At 36.1% G+C, this 26,563-nt stretch overlaps 1 protein-coding gene across 2 annotated transcripts in view; it reads right to left on the reverse strand.

The window, feature by feature from the left end:
* GRM8 (glutamate metabotropic receptor 8) overlaps window positions 1–26,563 on the reverse strand; it is a 358,453-nt gene that overhangs the window by 122,896 nt on the left and 208,994 nt on the right. For both annotated transcript variants that reach the window (XM_055712667.1, XM_055712666.1), the window contains one exon: window positions 14,735–14,935. In XM_055712667.1, the coding sequence (XP_055568642.1) occupies window positions 14,735–14,935 (201 nt within the window). The remainder of the gene's footprint in view (window positions 1–14,734; window positions 14,936–26,563) is intronic.

Here is a 26,563-nt window from a genome sequence, read left to right on the forward strand (position 1 = left end):
CTCAGTGCTTTGTCCACAGTTTTCTGTTATTGTCAGGTTCCATTATCTTTCTACATTTCCCTACTCAGAACCCATCTTGCTACATATCTGTCTGGCAATTCATATCAAGGTCTGTGCTCATTCCTGTTAAATACTCCATTAGAAATCATTAGCAAGTCAGGACAATGAAGATGAAAGATTTACATTTTCAGAAATATTCTTCCATTGATCTGGATGTTATTGATTCTGGCAGAGGGACCTCTGAGGGAAGGCAAAGAAGCAACTATAGCAGTAGCAAGGGGGAAAACCAAAGAATATTTATAGTCACCTTTACACGTTAGGATAACAGATGCACATACCAAATCAAGGAAATAAAGGTAACAGTTTATAACAATAGATTTGTACTAATTTTTCATATATGAGCCTCAATAAAAGATCAATATGCAATTTCTGAAGACACTGAACCCCCGTGAGGATTATTCCCTTTCTTGACCACCTCCTATTAGCTGTAGTACCCCTACATTTACAAGCTATGTGTTATCATAGTCCAAGGACTTCACAATCTGAAAATCACCCATATGAAAGAGGAAGACCTTTTATAGGAAAAGGACCAATAGGAAGAACAAGATTTCAACTGCCTATTTTGGTGACCGAGACCTGAATTTAATTTAGCTGTCTGAGAACTGTCCATGTAGCACTGATTTTGCACCTCTATGTTTCTGAAGGACCAGCATTTACACTCCCATTTCAAAACTCCTTAGTCCAGCCAGTGAGGCACACAGCTGCTTCTTCACTGCCCTTGCAGCTGAGACCCAAAAGTGAGAGGCCCCCCTTTTTTTTGGCTATGTCTCTGATCTGAGTTATCCTCTCTGCACAGAATTCAAGAGACATGCAGCTACAAAGTCGCAGGGAAAGTGGTTGCTGAGGGAGACAACTCTCAGCTCTGCTGACATGGCACTACCGAGGTACAAAGGAGCCTTGCCCAAGTTTCAGAGCTTGCCCTGGAAGCAGGCAATATTGGAAGCTAAGAGACTCCATTCCTGGAACCAATTTCCCTGAGGTTTCCACTCAAGGACCAGAGCTGCAAAAAGAGTTTCTTACAATTGCTCAGTGAAATCAGCATCCTTGTCAAGAATGTCAATTAATTTCTGGTTTTCATTAGTGATTGAGCTGATAAGAACAACACTCACCAGTACAGCTGTAGCCTGGAGAGATTCATGTTCTTCATAAAATTTTAATTCAGACCAAAATAAAATAATTAAACAATAAGACAGAAGAAGAAAAACCTTCTAATCAGAGCCTTGTTGGTTGGGGGTTTTTTTCAGGTGACACTGAATAAATGGGATAAATAATTTGTCTCTAAAGGCCATTTATGCTTTGTAATACTATTTCAAAACCAGTGTAAGAATTGAACTACTTTATAATGTTTTTGATTTTGTTGGTCTTTTTTAGCATTTAATGACTGCAGAGTTAGAATATACTATACTATTCCATGAATTACTGTAAATAAAAGCCCATACATTAGGAAAATGCTTTTTAAGTGTTTGATGCTGGAAAACCTGACTTCAGTACAATTTATTAGGGGTGCATAATAACCTCTTGGCTGCACAGGTTTGTAGAAATCTATTCACATGACATGGCATGCTTTCGGGTAGGTATTAGACCCTGGCCACAGAGCTCACATGGTATGCGTTTGTAGGCATTAGTGGGCCACTTCTGCAAGAACAAATTGCCACCTCTTCTCCATTCATGGAAAAAACAGTCTGTACTACTCAAGTGACACTGGTGTTATTCACTGTTTGGCAAGTATAGTCAATGTCTATTATCAGCTTATCTTCACAGGAAATCTTTAATCTGCTAATAAATGAATATAGAACACACAAAAATCCCCCTGTGTGTATTTGAAGGACTCAAATAGAAGGTGAATTTCTTAGCTGCCATTTTCCAACTTCTTTCTCTCCCCCTTCACCTTACTCTTTTCAGCAGCTACAACCCCCCATCTCCGTAGGAGGGGCAAGTTCCTGCTATTCAAACCAAAATAAGTTCTTTTAAATCACTTCTGAACACAGGTTCAGAGTCTTTATTTAAAGAGAATGGTTCATGACTTTATTTCAAAAATTTGGTGGACTGAGATAACAGTCAGTTATGTCTTCTGCTTACCATACAATAATTTGTTAAAACACTGCAGTTAAAATGCATTCACGCAAATGCCTTCACTTCTGTTGTGCAAATTAGTGTAAGTGTTAGGAAATTGAATACCTAAACAACAGCAGAGAGGATGGGTGCGTATTGCACATTGGTATGTGTGCTACAGGGCATCTTTGCTCTGACCCTTCACACCTGGCAACGATTACTTTTAGCAGACCTGATAATTCAGTCCCCAGAACTTGTGGATTTATAAAATATCTACGTAAAAAATATCTACGTTGTCTAAAAATGCATTAAAGTTGAAGTGTTGTCCCAGGACTACATAAACAAACAAGTAAACAAATAAATAAAATAACATTTGCAGGTACTTTTTCTGTTAGCAATGCAGTAAAGCAGAGTCACTAGGTGTCAGGCACACAAGACAGAAACATGAGAAATAAAAGTCAAATTAGGTCAAGAACAAATCAGCTGAAATATGGAAAAACCTTAAGATTCAGCCATAACTGGAACTAAAAATTAAAAATTTTCTTAGGTTTGGAACCATCTGCTTGAACATTACTTTCCTTTTATTTCACACACTCCTCAGAATTTTCTGATTCACCATACAAGGCTCAGTTCAACATGCTTACTACAGTAAGAACAAACCCATGCGCTTTTATGCTCAGATAAGCAAGCTGCCTAAGCACTTTATGCATGAACAATATCCCTTAGTGGTAAGAAATGGTCAAAGTGCAAAACAGAGAAAAAATTATCAGTGTTTGAGCTGCAGTTAGTCCATGCATAAGGGAGGATCAATACAACAATTTGTAACTATCAAGAACTGGAGCCTTTAAATGCCAGCTGGCTTAGCAGAAACCTTCCCACAGTGGCTTGTATGTCAATATAAGGATTATTTCCAAGCACCTTTAGTTGTTTTTCTACAACATGATAAGCAATGGACTCTAATATCCTGAGGCTTCCTCTTCAGATCTCCGGGTAGGGACTTGGCAGAACCACAGCATAGACTGCACTAAATAAACCTTTCAAGTTTGCAGTCTGGCATGTGCTGAGGAGTCTGAGCACCTTGTAGCTGCATATCCTGCACACAGATGACTTGAGGTACCATATATCATTTTTGCTTTCCTTTAATATGCATAATACCTCCAAAAAGTGAGACACAGCTACCATAACTGGCCGTATTATGAGTTGTGATTTAATGCTACCTAGGGATTTATTTATAAAATGTCTTTATGTGTGGTACGGGAACAGTACCAATACATTTTTGTCTCTCAAATCAGGATCAAGTTATATTAGAGCAAAGCCAGGGTAGTCCTGGAGCAGCTGCAGAGCCAAACAGGAAAATCAAACATTGATCCAGCTGAAGCTCAGAGTGAGCTATAATGTGTCTTCTATGATTAAACCTGTTTGCTTAGCCTTACAAAGGAAAGCAATCTACTAGACACATCTCCATAAGCTGCAACATACATAATTGTTAATTTCTTGTTATTTTAAAGAGTTTGATGAATATACGTAGGGCAAACCTTGAAACAAAAGCAATTCTGAGCATGCAGCAGGATGATATACAGCATGGGTGATTACAGCTGCCTCCTTTCCACCAAGTCTGTACAAACTGCTACCTTTACCTGCCACAAGCAAACACAAACTCCCTCGCCTTTCCACTGAAAAACACACAGGTCCCAGGGGAATATTCATTTAGGGAATGTCAAGGACTGTCTCTTACTGTGCTGTTCTTCCTCTCCTGCAGATAAACATATGTGACAGAGAGCACGTCTGTAAACTCAGGGTGTTCTGAATTCCCCAGAAAGGTCAGGTAAGTGCTATGTTACTACAATGCTTTCCAAGCTCTTAAGAACTGTCTTCCCATAGAGAGCAAGTGCAACACCTCAGCTTGAAGCCACATCTAAATGACTAGATGATACTCACAATAAAATAAGTAGCTATAATTTCAATTTTTTTTCTATCCGTTTGCTTGCCAAATGACCTGGATTTTGCTTTAATGTACTTTTTCAGCAATTCTTTAAAATGCTTAGGGTGACTACTTTTTTACCATTTGTTTCCAGTATGGATGATGAACACCAGTATTCCAGACCCACTAAAATAAACAGTAAATCTTCTATTGACTATAGTACAGTTTGAACTTTATAAACTTACTGTTGATAAATGTAACATTTCTGCATTTTCCTGGTTAGCTGGTGGATTTTCCTTTTTCAACTAAATAATGAACAAGTAACATTTATCACTTCTTTCTCAAGAGATATTTCAAGAAACTGAATGACACTGGTCCACCTCAGAATGTAAAATAAAAAGGGTGAGCTAATTTAACAAAGATAAATGCTCATAATCTCAGCATTCAGGTTGTCTCAATGACTTTTAATGCTTCCAGGCACTGGAAACATCTGGACAGTAATAACCAGTATTAATTTATATCAGCTGTGATATTTGTATGCTATTGTACATTGAGGACAAGATCACAGATTAAAGATGAAAAATTCATTGCAATCATCTTTTAAGAACACTTTTCCCTTAATTAATTAAATTAATAGATCTAAGTTTCTACTTCATTATTGCTGGTTATATTGGTGAATTCTAATTACAAATGTCTTTAGCAACTCTGAATCCTTAATTATTTTAAGATAAAACATGTGGAAAAAAGCTACAAGTACATATGTAGATAGCATAGACCTAGAATCACAAATGCAGAAAAAGTACTGTAGGAACAGAGACACAGCAAAACTATTGCTTGTAAAACTATGCAAAATTTGGGGCTTTTGCAAGAATGGACTTAACTAGCCACGCCCACTTCTGTGAAAATTCTTTTAATCAGGGTGCTACCTAATCAAGCGATATTTCACATGTTGCAAGGTTGTTATACGAAACTTGAAAGGTATTCATTTCATGGTGGCATAACATCTAAAATTTCATTGCTCATTGAAAGAAAATAAAAGTGATTGATGGAATAATCAACCATCATTATTATATGAAAACTTTTTTTGCCTAAACCTAAGTATCTTCTTTATATTAAAACTATAGTAATATGTTGATAGGGTTTTTTTTCTTTAACTGAAGTTGGTTGGTTTTGGTTTGGCTAGTTTGTTTTTTTCTTATTGGACAATAATAAAAAAAATTATTTAGCAAAAAATAATGTTTAAAAATCATGCTAGTGTCTCTAACCCTGCAGAGATAATCCAGGTATACTGCTTCAATCCTAAAAGATAACTTGTAATTCATCTTCTCTAAAACAGAAAATTTTCATCTGAATGAAAAAAGAAAAATAATCCAGATGTTGATATAGGTCTTTCTTTGTGTATGGTGCATAATTAAGAAAACTCCAACAAACACCTAAAATTTACCCTGTACTGCACTAAGATTTCTTGTTTCAGTGCTGGGTGGGTGGAAATACGGAGTTGTACATTTACAGCTTCCTCGATTCTGCTCTCATTAGAATAAAAATACAACAAAAATATGGCTTTATATAAACTAATAGCCACTTAGTGCTACTAAGATAGGATATTGAGAGTCCATTTGGACAGGATTTCTAGGAAGTTTTGCATTTTTAGCTGCTCAGTGACTCAAATGCAACAAGACTAAAGAATATCCTCCCAGTCATGCCCTATACTTTTTTAAGGCTTTTCTTCTGGGATGGCTTCCGTCTCTTTGGATTAAAGGCATAGAAGGCAATTACTCTATTTCTTTAGTGAACACCTGAATCCCAGACTAATATGAAAGGCTTGAGGGAAGGACCAAGCTCCAGTATTTCTACCATCTTCATCCCAAAGCAGAGTTAGTGCTGCTCTATTAAATATTTCTAATTCCCTTCTGGAACTTTCAAAGACAAACCTCTTCCCGTCGATTTAACATAGAATGGGTCTACCACACCCTTTTACCATACAGCTGAACTTCTACAATTTAAGCAAGTCAGCATGAAGGTTAATTACATGAGGTAATAAACCTCACCGATTGTGACTGGTGGGTCTAAAGAGGAAGATATGATTGGTGTGTAAATTTAATACAGCAGTTAAAAACATACTCAGATTTTCATACTCTGAAATGCAGCTGAGTATCCTCTAATAATCTTACCTTTACATAAACAGCTTAACTACCAGCAAATAAAACTGTATTCAAGTAGAGTACCAGTCAAGCTGATAATTTGTTAATAGAGCTGTAAGTAATAGAAAGAAGCACCATTTTCAAATCCATCTGGCTGTGTAGGCTCCTATGGCTTGGCTCAAAAGAGTTTAGGCTTCCAAGTGTAACTAATAATAAAGAGTATTCTATATTTCCTATATTCGAAACTATTTTTTTTTATTAAATGCTAATGTAATTATAAAAGTTAATAACCTAAAGACATTGGCACAAATTGAAAAATGTTAATACGGAAGCCTTGCTAATGCATCATCACTTTGAAACTGTGCTATGCACAGAATCCACAGAATTGCAACTAAAATCTTTACTGCAAATTATTTTACATTTAATTATCAAATGTTCTATTTTGATGACAGATTACAGGAGAATTGAGAGGAACGGTCTTTCTATTTAATATAGAATGCTTCAGGAATCTCTGCATCAAATCCATTTTATTTCAAGTTTACAAGGGAGAGATTTGGCTAAGACTATGGGGAGCAACATTTTGGGTACAATCTGTTCAGCGTAAAACATAACCTGTGTATGGCTAAAACAACTGGATACCTTAATTCTCAGGAGTAACAGCAAATGCTTCCCCTGCTGGAGTAAATTAGAGCACCTTCTAAGGTAAACTGTCTTCTACATATTTAGTATTCCATACTATTAAAAATGCTTTAACCAGCCTTTGAGAAAATCTCTCTGACTCATAGCTGTTTGCAGAAAAACATATAGATGAGTTGCTATGGTGCCTAAATGCCATCAGACAGGCCAGCTCTCTGGTAGGCTTCAGAGGTATCCGCCTTTCCCAGAAGCTTTATGGAGAACTTGACACTTACTGTAGAGTCACCAGCTACTGAAACTGAAGGAAACCTATTTGCCTGTGAGGGATGCACTGAATCCAGTCCCTTTGCTCTTGGATGTCTTATTTAGTTTGCTCAAATTCACCCTGGTTTTGCTTAAGATCACATCTGGTAACAAGGTCTAACATATCTAACTTGCTCTTGAATCCACTACTGCTTTGACTGTAGATCTGAACTTGGTTGATTAGTGCTGAATACATCTTCCTAGAGTAGAAAAACTGAACAGTGCTGTCTGATGATGTCATCGATGCCTGTTTATTATAAAGTTATTCTCTCTTAACTGTAATTCCTGCCCTACAGTACTACATGATTTCGCTGTCATTCTCTTTAACATAGAGAAATGGCTATTTTCCTCCTCATATACAAATGCAAGATTTGACAAGATAATGTCACTGACACTGACCTTTCTGAAGAATTGCTCTGGGTTTTTTTGTCTCCTGTCAGCCATTACCAGTTGGATCACTTTTTACATGAATGAACTACTAATATTATAAAATCCTTTTTGCCTTTTTCCCTTTATATTGTCTCTAATGTGTCTATTTCATTTTGTAAGTAAAAGTTGTTGTAGGAAAATGAAAAAGGCTCATATTATTCTGTTACAGAGATACTAGAAAGCAATTAATTTCCCCTCATGACTGTCCTGCTGGCTTGCAGAACTCTTGTCTAACCAAATAGTTCATAAATTGACCTATGGAAAAATTGGTAACTTAGACAAATAATCTTCCTTGATTTGGTAGATTTAAGAGGCAATTTTAAATTTAGATATCTAAGTTAGGAAGTTTGTCAAGGTATTCTTTTCCTCAAAACATGTGGCACACCTTCCTCCTGTTAATAAAGGTAATAAGGCTATATGAAGGGCTTAAAAACACTGCAGAACTGCAGTTGTGATACTTCTTACAGTGACTAAAAGGTAAAAAAATACATGCAATATGGATCTGGTTTCTTTGCACTCTAATACCTTTTCAGTCAGAATGGCAAGGGTTAGTTTGTACAGCTCCTCAGAACAGTGAGATTTTCACTTCAAAACTGTAGTCTATTATATCTGAATATCCTCACCTATCAGATGTAAATCAATTTTCATTGGGTAATGAGCATAAATCCTTTATCATTTTCCTTTACATATTAATTATCAAAATACCTTTCAAATTAAACGTCGTTCCTCAAAACAGAGAATTAACCTCAGACATTCTACATCATGAAGTTTATATATGGAGAATATATGTTGCTCAATTAATCAGTGCTTAAGATCTGTACATAAACAAGAGCACAGCTATAAATTGCACTTTTAGGTTCTACCTTCTAATTTCACACCCAGCATTTTCATAATCTCTGATTTTAATCACATGGATTCGTGAGGTACCTAAGAATCACAGCAGCTCCAAGCTCCTGCTGCGCCTGCTTACATTATCACCGTACATTACTTAAACCCATTAAGAGTGATTCAGACCACTGTGCAATTTTAGTTTCTTGTATAGCCACCTGGATTAATTCCATTTAAATAATTAGCATACCAAAGCAGAACTTATTTGAAATCATCCTCTGCTCATCCCCAAAAATAAATTAACAGTGGTAAAAACTCCTTCCTTAATTTAACATAAAGGTACAGGAAACTAGACATCAGGATTCTTTATTACAAACAGCCTGCCATGGCCCCAGCACATTCACAAGCCAAACCGACACCTCTGAAACCATGACAAAAATCATAAAAGCATTAAAAGAATGAACAATGTTAGTTTGAGCTTTAAGCATGCTTTCAAATATTCCTCTGTACCACTGATTATTTTTTTTAAATTACAAGGTTATGCCATGTGATTAATTTATGACAGAATAAACATCACAGATCTTAATAAAAATTCAGCAGACATTCCCCCTTCCACTTCCACTTCTGCAGCTAAAAGCAGTTATCTTTATTTCTTCACGAGAGTACAGATTAGTGAAACTGGTTGTTACCACAGTGAATCCTAGCAAGGTCAGCAGTGTTCAGCCCTTCCCAACTCACTGTTAATCTTTTTTGTCCCTATTTGATCTACTCATCTGCTATTATCTCCCATCATACTTAGATCATTTTTAACCTTATCAGAATACAGTACCGGTGGTGTCATATGATGCTAAGTGTTTCTGACAGTACAAACCCCCAAATTACGAACTGACAAGAAGAACTCATAACTTTAAAAGATCACAGATGTGCCCAACTTCAACTATTGCAAAAAAGGGTGGGTTTTTTTCTGTATTGGTAGTTATAAACTTGAGAGTTGGACTTTTAAAAATCTGAGTTAGGAGCATAGCTCCAGTACATTTTAAGTGGGACATCTAGTTCTGTTGTGCTTAATGCCTGAAAAAATGTCAAAACTTATCAGCCTGAAAGGGCACCATTTTAAAGCTTCTGTTTTAATGATAAATAATGATCTGAGAATGTAAATTTTATACTCAGTGAAGGAATAGAGAGGTGTCAGCTTTCTTCAAGAAAACATTTAGAAGTCTGAGCTGAATATTAAGTCAGGAGAGTTTTACCCAGATTGATGTCTTAGCGACTTCAAAAGATAGCAGGAGAAGATGAATTCTGTAGACAGCTGATTCCATAATGATTCTCTGGAGGGTTCAAAATTCTCCATTAATAACCCCATTCTTAATTTTTTTAAAAAGTGTCCTCTACAGATACTTTCTCAGAAAAAAATATTACAATGTAAAGTGATCATTATTTTTTAGTTTATAAGTGTCAACACTGTATTTTGAGTTTGCCTGCTAGTTTCTGTTCTTACGTTCTCATTCTCTGGTATCATTCTGCCCTTTCAGGATGAAATTTTGCATGGGGCTGATGGTGCGTGCATGTGTGTCTATGTGTGTGTAGTCAAAATAATATTTTCTCAAAGGCGTTTAATTAACATATCTAAAAAACAAATAACAGCAAGGCTTACTAGTCCACTCAGACTATGAAATTAGTTCCAGAAGAACACAGCAAAGGTAACCTGTTCATTCATTATTGTAGAGCAAGGGTGAGTGATTTACTTTTTTTCTTTCTTTCAAATCCAGCTAGGACTGTAGAATCACAGCATGGCTGAGGTTGGAAGGGATCTCTGGAGATCCCCTTGTCCAACCGCTCTGCTTCAAGCAAGCTCAGCTAGAGCAGATTGCCCATGTCCAGCCAGATTTTGAATATCTCCAAGGATGGAGACTCCACAATATTTACAGGCAATGTGTTCCAGTGGTACTGTAGATTTGTCACGAAGGCACAGCAAGCAATATAGTTGCTTTACTTTGTCCCAGAGAATACCAGACAAAAGAGTGCCCAGCCAGACTCAGAATTTATTTCATCTCTTCTTCACCAGGAGGGGGAAGTGATGTTGCAGTGACCTCCTGCAGAGGCAGACATTTATCTAAGCATTGACGGCAGAGGTGAGTCAATGCGTCCACCTATTATCCGCTCCCTTCTCGCTTATCCCTGCTTACCTAAAAAGATGCCAAAGTAGCAAGTAACCTTGTTCACCCACAGGATAAGTTGTCCATCAAAGCAAGTAAGTTGTCTGTTTTCACATATGAAAGAGAGTACAGGTTAAGTTCTGCCCTTACCTTTATGATTAACTGAAAGACTCATATTGTAATATCTCTAAATATGTTGTGTTATAATGTGTGATGTTTTCTCAGTATGCATCCCTGGAACTACTACTGTGTGTTAATGTAAATATAAATACAAATATGTGACTATATCTGACCAAAGGTAGGCAAAAAAACCCTACTCTATACTAGCTATAAATCTCTCTACATAGAAAGAGTGAACTTTCTATATGTAATTTTATGTACAATATAAGCAATGATTTTTATTTTTGGATTTTAACTATAAATTTTGTCCACTTTTGTAATGGGACAACTGAGGAGGGAGGTACTGACCAGTCTTACCACTTTGTGTTTTATTCCCACTCAAAAAATAGCACTATATCTATGTTGTCATCCTTTTTTTTTTTTTTTCTTTGCCCAGAAAGAAGTACAAAGACAAATCTTTTTTCTTAAAAACCAAACCCACCTTTGAAACATATCCATCCACCACAAATGCATGTTCAAGTCCTGTTTTGGTTAAATGATGAGCACTTAAGTTGAATTCAGCACAGCACTTCTCACAAAACACTCAGTACACGCCAGGGTTAAAACTCTTAGAAAACATCTGCTTATTTTGTAGACAGAATAATGATGTTAAATAGAGTAAGAACACTAGAGTGATGTGATGGGAAAGCATACTGAATCATGCCATAATTACACTACTGCACATATCACCATTTACAAACCTAATTAATCGAAAAACTACTCGCTTTACATAACTTTATAATACAAAATCCCAGTTTCACGAAATATCTCATTTTGTTTGGATACAAAACCTGGTAGGGAATAACTTTCAAATGTGACACCTTTATTAAAATAAGAACACCACAAAGTGACAACATTCACTCTTTGCCTGGGAAAAACAAAGGTAAGTAGGAGCATCAAACTTCTGAAAGCTCTAAGTGTTCTTTGATCATAGCCAGAAAGGGCTGGTTATGCTCTACTACCACGAAGAGCACAGGGAACAAAATATGCTGCATTTCAGCACACTGGCTTTGTATTTTGCTGTTGTTTAAAATCTCTTTCGATGTACACAGCAATAGGCTGTACCAGTTATACGTTAGAGATTTCTTTTAATATGAAATTAAATTGTTAAACTGCCCATTATAATTTAAAAGCAATTGGTTTTAGACACCATACTTTGCTAGCTGACCTAAGGAAAACACAGGCAACAGTAAAACAGGAGACTACACCAGCAGTAACACAAACCTCATGTACAAATAAATGTATTTATGTCTATTGCAAATGCCGAAGTTCTATCCCCTTTAAAATTATGCTGAACTGTGAGATTTTATGCATTTAGTATACAACTGGTAGGAGAATATCTAAGCAGAAGCAAATGTCATATCAATTACATCAGTACACTCTGCGCTGGTGGTTATGATCACCCTTCAGTCATGAAGGTGTCATGGAATATTACACAAATGAATGCTTCAGGGGAGTAAACCATAATTTGTAAATAAAAATCAAAAGAGTAAACAAAAAGAAACACATTTAAAAGCGATTACTTGCAATCAAAACCAAAATAGTTACTCCAATAAACAGAACTACGTGTTTTCATACCCTTGCAAATACCTTCCATAAGGCAGATGGATGTCCTGCGTAATACAGGTCATACTTTGTGAGGTGAAACTCAATAATTTGAGTGTGTAAGCATATTAATTGGACTTGCACCCACTCATTACTAACTTGGTTAAGAGGGATATACTGAACTAAGAGAGGTGAGAAGTTGGTTTAATATGCATAAGGATAGAATCATGTGGGGAAACTGATAATGACTAAAAACTGCCTGTCTCAAAAATGCCAGTTACTCCTTGATATTAGAAATCATTAACATCTTGAAGAGCAGAGGCTTAATTCTAAAACACAGGAAAAGTTGCTTAAGCATAAAAATATATTTTTTACTGTGAGGATGATCAAATGTTGGAACTGACCTCTCAGAGAGACTTTTGGAGGATTTTCCATCCTTGTATATATTTAAAACATGGCTGGACATGGCCCTAAGTAACCTGATCTGGCTGATCCTGATCTAAGCAAGGGGTTGGAGCAGATGATCTCCAGAGCCATCTTCAGCAATACTGTGATCCTGTGACTGTTCAGATAGAAAAATGCTACTTTGAATGGCTGTGAAAGCCAGGTTTTCCTTTCATGTGTCAGTTCACTTTTAATATACTACATTATTAATGACTGAACCTAGGATGCATGTCAAAATCGACAGACAGCACTTCTGTCAACTCCCAGCACAGGAAGTCTGGTAATCTGTGTAGATTTTCGCCTCTGTAAACCGTCAGACCCAGCAGCAGCGCCATCCTGAGCAACAGGAATCTGGGATTAATTGGAAAAGGCAAAGGGTTGAAGACCATCCTCTGCTTATGCTTCCCAACACATGATGAAAATAAAAGGAAACATCTGGGCATATAACACACCCCAAAAACTGGTACACCAGTATATATCGTGGACTAGCCTAGTACGGAGAACAGATCCCATGGGACAGAAAGTTAACCTCACAGAAATGTTTCTCTTTTTTTGTTTCTTTTTCCCTCTGTTTCAGTAAATCACTGATATTTTTTCATTAGTGTCCAGAATGCTTTATCCCACTCTTTCATCTCCCCTTGTTGCAGTATTTAGAGTCAGCCAGAGAAATCATGACAGGTATTGATGAAAAGCAACAATCTAGGGAGAGAAAGGTTTCATATAAAATGTACAGCTTATCTTTTTATGCTAAACTTTCATGCTCACCAAATGAAAATAGATCACTTTGTGCTTTAACAACACAGACCCAGAAGAATATCTACTAGAAATGTAGATAATTATCACTGCAAATCTTACAATAGCCTGCCTACATTTGTCGTCATAACAAAATTTCCCATTTGCCAGCAACATATTTTGCCCCAGGTTTTCTTTAAAATCACTAAAAAATCATTTAAACTCCTTCTATCATTATATTCCTGGAGACAGGGATTCCCTTTTCATGAAAATTGCATAGGAAGAAAAAAACTGTGAACTACAGCCAACATTCACATAAACCAAATGGTCTGGTATATTACCTAGAGCAAAACAAGCTTCCACTCCAAAGCTAAATTCAAAATGACCTTGTGCTTTTCTCAAAAAGGCTGGCAGCTAAGGTCATTGGAATAAATTGTGATAGACAGTGCTTCTCTCTGCATAGTTTTAGAAGGCATGCCTAGCACATGAACTACCACCAAGCGGGGAGAAAAACAACCAAAACACAGCAAAGAACGTTGTTACATTTCTTTGTAAAATTATTATAATTATTATTTTAATGTACTAATGTAGGTTTTCAGCACCTTTATTTCACCATCAAGTATCTTCTACCCTTTTGAATTCTACATTCATAAATTAATCCTGTTCTTTATTGACCTCTACTTTTAAGTGTGTCTGTAACTACATTTCCCCAGCAGGCAGATCCCAGCTGCACAGAATATTTTGTAGTGTCATTTAAAAACATATATTGTAGTTGTGTTAAACCTCACTAAATCACTGAGTCTAAAACAATGAAATGGAAAAGAAGTTGGAGGTGCTAGTGAGGGTTTTTAATTGAGATTTAAATATGCAAATTGAAAGCAAACTCCTCACTATTCACTTTTGCAAGGAAATTGTTAACAGTAATTTCAGAAGGCAATTTTCAAAACCATGTTGGTTTTTTTTTTTCAATTAATTCTCTTGCAAACACATAATCAAACTCTGTCAAAGGATTTTAATCTGTCAATAGGACTGCATGAGTCCTCGACTTGTTTCTATAACAGCAGTTTTCACCGGAATATTTTGATAGACAGATTCTTATTTTTAACATCTGTCTCTTTTGGGAGCAGCTTAATGTTAAGACGAAAAATACACTTGGGGATTTGAAGCAGGTGGAAAAATTCACAGTTCTGATTAAATGAGAACTGCTTCTAATCCTGTTTTCCACTGTGCCTTAAAGTATCTTATATAAAGAACAAAACACATCTTGTCACTTCTGAATCATTTAAAGAAGAAAAAGGGAAGGGAAGAAAAGAGTACATGTAACTTACCATTAAAGTTTACTGCTCGGATGTAGCTCAGTAGTTCTTTACCATCAGTTGTGCTCATCCTCGGGCATAGACCAATATATCCAGGACAGAGATCTTTATGCATGTTGTGTAGTGCATAGGCCATGGAATACACTGCATCAATTACAAACTGAACTTTTCCTTCTTGCTCATAGGCTGAATCTCTTGCAATTCTTTCTAAGCCTAAGGAAGAAAGGGAAGGAGTCAATTTAACTCTGTTTGTGTGTGTATGTGTATACATACATATTTGCATGCAAAAATTCACAGTAGAACATAAATAATTACGGTCAGATTGATAGCTAAAGTTAGGACTCATCTATCCATCACCCAAATAAACAAGACAAGGAAAAATATGGCCATCTGGTTTTGCCTCTAATCATTGTACACTGTGCCAGGTATATAAACAGTATGTTGACTTCTGGGCTGGGAAAGAGGACAGAACATTTCATTACAAGAAAAAGAAATACAGATATATGTACTTCTACAATCCAGTAAAGAAACTCTCTTTCTACCTTATTGACTTTCGTTCAACAGCTGTTTATTGTTATTTATAGGACACTTCTACACCAGCCTGCCATTCTGTTTCAGATAAATTTAAGGCTACCTTGCTTTTTATCCCTGTCTCTTGTTTGATAAACATTATTTAAACATCTCAGGGAAAAAAACTGAATGCTTGCCAAGTGATGTGGCCATCTGTCTCCATATTGAAAAGTGCTTATTGTGAGGCTTTTTTCCTGTATTTACTAGTGAATTATGCTTCACATTGAGAACCATGTACTGTCTGCTATTTTCTACAGGGACATTTTTCCTTCAGAAGGAATACAGAGCAAATCAATACATTATGAAATTTTTATCCTGTGGAAATTGCTCACTGTTAATCATCTATGTCCAAATCCAAAGAACCATTTACATTCATAGGTGATAGTACTAAGTGGAAAAGTTAAAAAAAAAGGTCAAGAAAATTATATTTTAAGCAGATAACAAACACCCCCCCACTCCCCCCACCCCCCCATGTCCTATACAGGAATTCGGCCTTTGATTTTAAAGGCTCAAATTTTCCATTTACCAGGGAAAGAGGACTCTACAGATCTTGACATGAAATCTGCCCTGCTGAAATTTACAGTAAAGTTCCTATTGACTCAGTGAACACAAGGATAAATACCTAGGTTATTTACAACATTAACAGCTCATTCAGTTTGAAAATAATCCAGTCACATTATTAAAAAATATTTGGAAATAAAGTAAAATTTTACGCATCTTTTTAAATATAGTTTAATATTCTATATCTTACTTTTCATGTTTCTTTTTTATCTCTATCCACAGGTTTTTACCAGTTCAAGTTATCAATTTTGTTGTATCCAAGTTTTAAAAAGTGCATTGTTTATGCCTGAAAATATACTATACACAAGATCTTTCTTTAGACAAAGTATGCAAGCCCGTATGACATGAAAAACAAAGGAAGTGTACTCAGAAGCTACCATCTCAAATTACAATGATAATGTAGGAAAAATGTGAAATTTGACAATCAGTAGTGTTTTGTGTTTTAAACATCCTTAATCACTTGGAATGATCGATAGCCTTGAAAAATCATTATGTGCTTTTATTTCTCCTCAGGGATTAGTTAAAAAAAATAAACCCACTACTTCTTGAAAAAGTACTAACCATTTGGAGAGGAAGGCGTATGACCCATTTTTGTGATTTGTTACAAGTAACTTCACAGATACTTCTCAAGACATGCTATCTAGTGATCGGCAAATAATTAGAAAATGGCGGGACTACTGCAAACAAACAAACAGAAAAACTTTTCCTTGCACATGCTGAAAATTACACAATTAGTTGCGACCCATTGCCCAGACATAAAAGATGATATGAAGGATGGAGAAGATCAAGCTTAATTAGATTGCAACTTTATTAACTTACTTCATTTGGGAACTAGCTTCCAACAGTTTAGTGATGGGTAGACCTCATGATCCCCATCTTAATTGTTCCTGCCTTGTTAAGAACTGCTGGGCAACAAGCGAAGGACAGGGTTTACAGAACTGCTGCAGTCACACAGCAGTCAGTAACCTGTATGCGCTCCCCAGCTTCCACATCCTCTAAACAGGATGGTCAGGACAGGAGGAGTTGGAGGGAGATATATCTGCTTTAATTACCAAGGTAAATATAATTCCCCTCACATGTCAGACGGATGGACATGTATGTTAAAGGGTGGAGGATTGGTGAAAGACAGAAGGGAATCACTTTCTGTAATAAATGCTAAATCATAAAACACTAAAAGTTGCAAACACTTAAAGTAAGAACATTGTACTCAGTGGTACAGATTGTAAAAAGGGGAAAAAATTAGTATTATACTCCCCTATGTCGTACTGTAGTTTAAAAACACATAGGATTTGCATACATTTCTTCCACAGCAAAACATTTTACATTTACTCTTCACAGATACGTGATCATAAACTAATTTAGCATATAAATTACAGAGAAAAAAGAATTTATTGGGACTGAATGTGTTTCTGTACATACAAAGGGGTGAGGAACATCATAAAATTGTCAGTTTTAAACCTGTCAAATCCAGAAGGCAAGAGACACAAGTCTCTGTGCTTTGCATAACTAAAACCCCCAACAAACTGGATTATGTGCTCTTTCTTTTTGAGGTTTCTCTTAATCTTCTTTTTCTAGAATTCTCAAACATCTAAACCAATAATTTATAAATGACAAGAACTCATCAACTTAAATTACATTACACTGCCCTAGATACTGCCCTAGATAAATGTTAAAGTATAGCAGTAAATAGATGCATAGTGTCTATGCCATAAATACGGTCAGGTCTTACAGAGATAATATTACATATTTGGAATACACAGTTATATTTTTCCTTCAAATTGTATATCATGTACAAACACTTTCATTTATAGCTTGACTCTCAGCTCTACAAGGCGTGTTTCTACACACACTGGTGACTTGAAAGAATATAACAATTTGTATCTCATAACAGAAACGTTTTAATGTTTTCTTAATGACACTTCAATTTCTCATCCTACAGTTTTTTCCTCTGGAAGAAATTGCTTAGGCTGTGTCTTTATCAAAAAGAATGAGAAGATATTCCTGACTCTTGAACCCAGGCACTTGATATCCCCAAAGTCTGACAGTATGTCAAGAACTGAGGACAAGAATTGGGCTCACACCGTCCCTCCCTATTCTGATGGCAAACAAAGCAAATCCAGGGAAACGTGCGACGGCGCTTCCAGCAGGTCTTCCAACCCCGCTCTTGAGAAATGCAAGCTTGTGGGGAATTTCAGCAAGAGTCAAGATTTTCCTTAACCAATGGAGAAAATACATAGGCACATGTACTAATTGATAGTAGTTACTAATTAGTTACTAATTAATTAATTACTAACTAGTAAATAATGTTCATAGCTCCTTCCATTTAAAATCTGTTTTGGGGACCCTAGCGTGAGCCCCAGGGATGATCCTATATGTATATGCATATGTAAAAATGTTTCTAGAGTGACAAGCTGGACTGTTGCAGGAGGTATTGCCTCCATACCTTCTAATCATTTCTCCCTTTGTTCCTGTAGTTCTTGTGCTGCAGGAATAATTGTGTATCCAGCTCAGGATGGTGGAACTCAGCTACCTACTCAGAGGGAAAGACAAGGAGCACAACAGTAGGAATGTAAAACGTGGATTAGGTGGATAAGAGGATGTGGCTGGGGTTACTAGTCTGGGAGTGAGGGCAAAGCAGGTGACACTGTCAATTCCCTAGGTATGAACAGGGAATCAAGAGATTTCAGGGAACACAATCAAGAGAAATTAGACCTGTACAACAATAAATTAAAATGTGCCTTAATTAAAAACTTCATAACAGCATACAGTAAGTAAATAAAGATTAATGTAATGTAGCTAAGATAATTAATTCATACATGGGTGATGATATTACCTGTGGGATACAAACTATCTTAAACAATCAAAACTAAAGTTGCTGATCTCACCAGCAGGAAACTAATCTGCTAGGTGATAAATGTTACATAACTTGTCTAAATTTTAGTAACCAAGTTCTTAATGATGATCTTAAAATATATGTTCTTAGTTATTGTTGTCTTAACGTTATTTAATTAATTAATAAAAAATCTAAATAAGGCAAATGGATATACCTGTTTTGTAAGCTGTGATACAGGGAAATAATTTTTACTTATTTATTTAACTTCCCTGTGTCAGGAAATTGCCAGTTCACCTAACGTTTCTGAGCAATCCCATTCCTGCTGTCTCACAAATCTTTCTGTTTCTATCTAGCATTATTGAAAGCAATTTATGTGAAGTGCAGCCTACATTACCGTTCATGATTATTTCTATATTTTCAAAAACCCATCCCATATATCTAGTTAAATTCATAATGCATGCTACTTGAAGACCAAAGACTGAAGTTAAGGACCTTGTATACAACAGCTGGTTTGAGCTTCACTGGATTGGAATGGTGGTGTGATGGTGCAGGGCTCGGGAAAGGTTTTGGGCACTGGACAGATTTTGGAGACAGGAGAGGGGCTCCAGAGTTTAATGGGACAGAGGTAGCTGGTATGGGGATGCAGTGGGATCCTAATTTTGCCAGATTAATGATCATAAACTCAGGTTCCAAGCTTAGAAAAATAGTGCATTTAGTGATGAGAAAGTAGGAAGACATAACTAGACCACCAGGTGCAAATAGTATACTTCAAGATGTTGTCTCCTAATCTCTAGTCAATGGCAGGTTTGGGGTTTTTTTTGGTTTTTTTTTCTTATTAATCTCCTTTGTTTTGTCTAGGATTGATGGGCATACAACTGACTGGCTCAGTGTTCATTTTCAGCTCAAATATTGGCTCAGTGTAAGTCTTCTTCCGTTGTTTTGGGGTATGAATTCTTAAAAGCTTATCAAAATCAAAGTTAAAAACTCAGAAAACTTCCAACTTTCTTCTCTGAAAATTCTCCGGTGGAAGTTACAGAAATATCCTTTTAAAAATTCTTGGTTTTCACTGTCATAGTGTTTTGTTTAGTTAAAATGGAAATTACTTTTTCATCATAATCTGGTAGATTTACATCTTTTATTTTATAATCTAAAAAATATTAATATAATACTTGTAATTTTTTCTGTGTGATTATTGATACATCTAGCAATGGAGTAATATTCTATATCTGCTTGAAAAACTCAACCACTGGCTGACCATTTATACTATTTTAAGCCCCTTATTTCTATGTTTTTTATTTCATGATTTATGTATCTTACTCTTATGGTTGGTAATTTTGGTTAAAATCAGAATCTATCAGGAAAAAAAAAACCAACTTAAAAAAAAAAACACCACACACCCCCCCCCAAACCCAAACCAAAACACCAAGACTTGCATGTCTTGTCCTTCAGTCGGGGAACAGCAGTGTGAGCACTTGGTTTAGAAGTGATGAATCCCTATTACAGGAGAGCCAGGAATCTCCTAACCATGGATTTTTTACCTGCAAGGAAAGATCCCTTTCTGTGAGCCCGTATTCCTCCCTCCCTTCCACATTCCCATCCACTCTTCTGTCACCCTGTCCCCTCTGGCACATGCTGAGTGACAAATGAGCTCTTTTATGGCCTGTGCTCTAAATAAGGGGAGAAATCTTTCTGGGGTAACGCTAGGAGGACAAGTAATGCAGACGGAGGGAGAAAATTGACAAGAAAAAATATTGTGAAACTGGTAATAAGCAAAATGGTAACTCATGAACAGCTTTTATTCTATTTCTTCCCTTTACCTGCCTTTATTATACATGCTTGCACATAATTACTGCTTAAAGATAGTTGGTGCATCTGTGCAACTAAAGGTTTTTTTCCAAACTTCTGTTTCTACAAGTCTGCGTCTTGGATCTCTAGTAACATTTTTTTTATTCACATTTAAAATTCACATTTTTTACTCACTGCTAAATTATTTATCCCCATTACTTGGCTCACAATGCAGTTGTACTTAAGCTGCACTTGGAAGCAAACAAAATCAAAGATAAAATATTATTTGTTGAGATTGGCACACACAAAAAAAATCAATCACAATCACAACTAAATCACAATAATTTGTAAGCAGGCTCCCACTACTCTTCAGCTCAGACATGACAGTCTTTTATTTGTCAAAACTGGTTAGAACTTCCCATCTTTGCAGCAACAGTTTTTTTCCTCAGAAAGCTGGCATCTGTAACGGTAAGCCATTTCAGCAGGCTCAGCGGGAAGCATCAGGAGCATATGTTGCTCCCATTGAGTCTTCCTAATTATTCAGCTGCTTTCCTCACACATTATAGAGTTTGCTCTCTCAACAAATAACGCAGTCGAGATCATCATCTTCTCTTACTCAAACTTTAAGGGGATGATATACTTTTATGGTGGGGGAGTTGAGTTTTCTAATAGCTGCATGGTAAATGTGATGATTGTTTTGTGCATGAGTTCATTTGCTGAGAGCATCACAAAACCTGTGGCTCCTCTGTAATAACATGGTAATAGCTCTGTAATAGGAAGCAATTCAGAGAGGAAGTTAAGGATTATATCAATTTTCTCAGCCATTCCAAAAAGAAAATCGAGAATGTAGAATGTAGAAGCAATGATAGTGAAATGAGCAGTTTGACTGTCTGCTCCTTTCCTACAACTGACAGATGTGGGTTTTGTGATTTAACGAACTGGCACTTGATGTAATTTTTCTGGGGATATGTCTCTCTATGCCAAAAGAAACATGTTTTTATGTCAACAAAAAAAACGCCAAACCCAAAACCCAACACACACCAAAACAAAACAAAAAAACACCAAGGCAGCAAGACCAATCAGCTGAAGTCTGAGAAAGAAACAGTTTTTCAATCCCTAAAATGTGAGGATTTAAAAATAATGCCTACACAGAACTAGGCTGAAACCTCGGACTTCTAAAACACTTTTCAAACAGAAAATAGCAAAATTAACATTTCACAGAAGTGAATATGCTTCAGTAATTTTCACTTTAACATCACCATAAATGAGAAACTAGTTTTTTTGTTTGCCTGATTCTTTAAATGAAGTACCTTAAAAATTCTATCCCTGCCTTATTTTTTTTTCATTGGAAATACCATAATATTTTTTCTGACCTTCACAGTAAATTGGAAGTTTGTTTCAGCAAAACACTTCTAACAAATGCACAATAATATATATCAAATTGGAATTAAACCATTATTCTAGGCATACTGGTGGGATTTTTTTGTTCCTACTATTATATGTGACATTTACTGAAGTGTTTTCTCTTAGAAAAAAACCTGAAGTTGCATTGCTAATAGAAGATTATTTTTTCCTGATTTCTGTGCTTTGAGAGAGTCCCTAATGACATTTTTATTGTTTTTATCAGAGTGAAAAACTGTCCCTTTTCTAGTTAATGCCTTCACATTGCTTAATTATAGCTCCTTGAAACAGTGTATAGAGTTGGAGAACACAGGTATTCAGAACTCTCAAATATTTAAAACCTGAGTCTTCTAAATCTAACAGCAGCACTATGGTGTAAAATACATCTTACTGAGCCAAGATTTGCTGTGATGTATATGTTAGGCTAAACACCAATGACTGCATTCAAATAACAGGCCACCATTGGACAAGGTTTCTGCCAACCACACAAAGAACCACACCATGCATTCAAAAGAAAAGGTGGAACAAAAATACAGAAGGATAAGCAATATTTCTTTCAAGCACATCACTAGGCAAAATCAATAGAATTGTCCAAGTAGGAATATATCATTTAGTGTGGACAAAACTCAAAGTTGAATATAACGTTTTAAAACGTATATGTCTTTGTTAGCAACAAATGGTGGCTTTAAAACTGCAGGCAGAGCATTACCCATGTTACTGCCAGAAGATTCTTGCCATCTAAAAATGGTGTTCTGGCAGAAATCTGTTCACCTGTATTGGTTCACTTTCTAGTTACAGTATGTCTGGCAGCCTGAGAGCACATACTGCTCCAGAATTACCTGGAGAAAAAAGCAAGACACTGTAGAAGGTTGAAAGAAAGGGAGAGAGACTATTGCATTACTAAGCACGGATCCACAGCAATTAATAAATCTGATATCACAATAGGGGGGGTTAGATTTTCTCCAGGTTTTATGCCAGAGAACAAACCACAGTCAAATTTTGCAAAGCTTTCTTCATAATTCATTCCACCCATTTTGCAGGTTTTCTAAATATTTACATAGTCACTTAAATATCATCCAATTCTCCTCTTGCTTCTGGTTTTGTTTTAGGAAAGGCACTCAAGTGAAAAAAGTCACATCTCAGTTTTGCTTGAGTCTTATACTTCTGCAAATTTTGTACCATATATCATTTAGAAGTGTTGGTGAACCACTGTGTCTTTCATTCTTCTCTATATCTAGTTTTAGTATGCCTTAAAGTAATGCAGTTGATTTGGTTTTATCTTACTATGGTATTGCACTTTATTAACCCTCTAATTATATCTATTCTGATTTACTCATAAACATAAAATCTAATGCAGATGTAGAGTTTATACGTTTGTCAGATTTAAGATTTTATTTTACATATAAAAGTACATAGTAACAAACCAAATTCAGTTTCAAATGTAAACCCATGACTTGTACCGTTAATTGCTATTCCCTAAATTCTATAAAAATAGTGAATTTCACCTTCAAAATTTGTCTGTTTGATTTATGAATGGGGAATGTTATTTTACTGATTTTTGACCATATCTAAATGGTATAGGAAAAAAATGTTTAAATTACGTTATAAAAAGAGGGGTGTTTGTTAAAATTAAACCATGTCAAAAGTTTTATTTGAGCTTTCTGAACAAAATGACATTGAAGATAAAGGAGAAAACTTGCTTACTGTTTGTTAACACAGAGATCTAAGGACTACTTGATCAAAGACATTTTAAATGTTTGAACTTTAAGTCTCAAAGTTAGGTCAACCTTTCTGATTCTACCTTGACTTTCTGTACCCATAAAAGTTTTCATTAATCGTAGCAGATAACGCAATAACGTGGAAGCATTTGACAGTCTCCGTGCTACTTTAACCTCTATAAAGCCTATGAAAATTTTCCATAGCTGTGTATACCGTTCATTTCATAACTGGGATCCAAAGACATACTAAGCAAATGACTCCTGCACCCCAGTAGCCTAGCACACTCCTTTAGGTATGTATGATAAGCAAGAACACAAAATTTTGAAAAAATCCCACATTTCTTTCTCTCTCAGAATAGCGTTAGTATACAGGTAAGTGTTAGCACAAATAGACAACCAAATATTTTGCTGAGTTCCTCAAGTTTAAAACAAATAATAAAAAAATAAATAATAAATAAAAAAAAGAGGCACCTTCCCAGGTCTTGAGATGAGTATGTAGACAGAACCTACATTTTCTAACACAGAACACCCATGGGAATTTCTAACTACAGGAAGAAATTGCTAGCGTACTAATCCAAGCACATAGGTAGAAATAACTGATATCGCTCTAAAACCCCACAGGCTGCAAGCACTTCTAATGCAGACTTCGGTGTATAACTACAAAGCCTATAGCAATGGCTATGAGCAAGAGAAAAGGTTCAGTACAAGCAACTGAATTTATTCATTGTCTGTTAGCATTTAATCTCAGAGGACCTTCAGTGCATAGCAACAGCACATATAAAAATCCTTTCCTCTGCTTATTGACCATGAGAGCTTTTAAGTTTAAGCTTCAGACCAGAAACTCTAGGGACTTTTCTCCTCAGGATTATTATTTTTAGTTACAAACTTGATTGAGGTCCTGCTTACAAAAGGCCTTTCTTGCAATTGTAAAGCATTTTTTGGGAGTATAAGCAAACATAGAGGTATCCAAGCACATCACTCCCTTAAGTATTTGTGGCCACTTTTTGGTATGTCTATTTGGAGACTAAAGAGCAAGACTTCACCATAACATTGCAACATCTGAACTAGTCATATTAATGACTACTGACCAGAAGTTTAAGCATTTTCCTTTAGTTTGATAAGAAGCTTCACAAAAGCAGATTAATTTAGTCTGCAGAGGGTTCGTAGTCAACTATTTATGAAAGAAAAGACGAGTATTAGTCTGAGATGTTGTTATTCCCCTTTCATCACCTATAGACACTCACTATTAATCCTTCTGTAGGAATTGAAGCCTCCCCAGCTGAGATGATGGAGAGAGCTTTATGTAGGAGCCCTTTCTCTGATATCAGAGAGCTGGGCAAAAGCATTGCAAGACAAATGCAATGAAAATAAATGTAATAGCAAATCCTAAATTAATTTTACTAGGGGTTACTAGTGGGTCTGTATTCACAGTATCAAATTTCCAAGAAGAAATTTTTGGAGCTGGACAGGATAGAAGTACCCATGACAGAGTTCATATGTGGAAATACAGTGGGTTTTTTTCAGGAAGGAGCAGTGGGAGGATTTTTTTTCAACTGCAACCAAAAAGGAAGGAAAAGAAAGAATGCTTTTCACAGCAAAGGGACAACTACCAGTTCAAGCATATAAAAGATACAATAGTAGCTTTTCACAATAATAAAAGCTGAAGAAAATATTACATTAACTTTTCCATTTGCCCTAACCACTGTCTTTTCCTGCTGTGCCCCATTTTAATGATCCCATCACACTGCAAGAAGTAGAGCATGATGAGAAAAAGTAATAGTTGGTTTCACTTAGTGTAACCAGTGTGACAAAATGCTACAGTGTCATAGAAAATTAAAAACTTTGTGTTTCCATTTTTCACTTTTCTGTAAGACAAAAGGCAATTTTTGATGGTCAGAATGGAAATCATGAGTTCAAGAGCTTTGAATTGCTATAAGTTATAATTTTGTCATGTATTGCTGCCAAAGCAAACCTATGTGATATTCCAGAGATGGTGAAACATCACTGTTCTACAAGCTGTGTAGACACCAGCCAAAACACAAAATTTTCAACAGGTGCAAATGTGTAATTTCCCCACTGCTCTAAAGACATTTCTTTAAGACCTGTTAAAAATAAGAGTACAATAAATTTGAACTAAGCAGCTACTTAATGGACTGCTTGGTGCCATGAACAGGACATGGACAATTGGCTTCTTGAAGGGGATTTCAATCTGAAGCAGGAAGAGTTTACCCACAAACACTGCTCTTCCCACCACCTAGAAGATAGTTAATTCTTTAATCACAAACTAATTAGAAATTATTGGTTTCATTGCTAAATTAGGGACATTAAGGGGGTTTGCTCCTTTAGCAGGTTTGCTGCACATGCTCCGTTGGCAGCACTCTAACAGCTGCACATATCCTCACCAAGGCAAAATGGTGACAATCACAATCTTGAAGAAAAATTCCCTCATTGACAGTGCTGCCCCTTTCAGATAAAAATAATTTATTTGCTGCACTTGCTCCCTCTGCATGAATCAGGACAATTATCTACAGAGTGGAGGGGAGAGGAGGAAGACGCTTGTCTGGAGATGGTATTTTGAAGGTGGGGAGTAGAAGATATGCTGTCAGAGCTTTTGCAGCAAATTTGAGAATTATCTTGGCTGAGACATGCTAAATTAGATAGTGCTGAACAAGATGCTTATGACTAAGCAACAAACAACATGCAGAAAAGGATAAAGGTCCCTGCAGTACAATTTAGGTATCTAATATTAAAAAGTATTCAAAAGCATCCTTAACCACATCAACACCTTTAAATTTCAAAACTTTACCAAAGTATCTGTAGTTCTTTCTCACATTTAAAAACAGAGCCATCTTGAGCATTTGAGGGCCTTTCCCCTCTGCCAAGGGCCCTCTAGAATTCACAGTATAAACAAGTTTAATTCATCACAGGGGATGAATCCAATAAATATAACTGAGTACACCAAATATACATTGA

Source organism: Falco cherrug, chromosome 5, assembly GCF_023634085.1.
Source record: "Falco cherrug isolate bFalChe1 chromosome 5, bFalChe1.pri, whole genome shotgun sequence".
In the NCBI taxonomy this organism is placed as follows: domain Eukaryota; kingdom Metazoa; phylum Chordata; class Aves; order Falconiformes; family Falconidae; genus Falco; species Falco cherrug.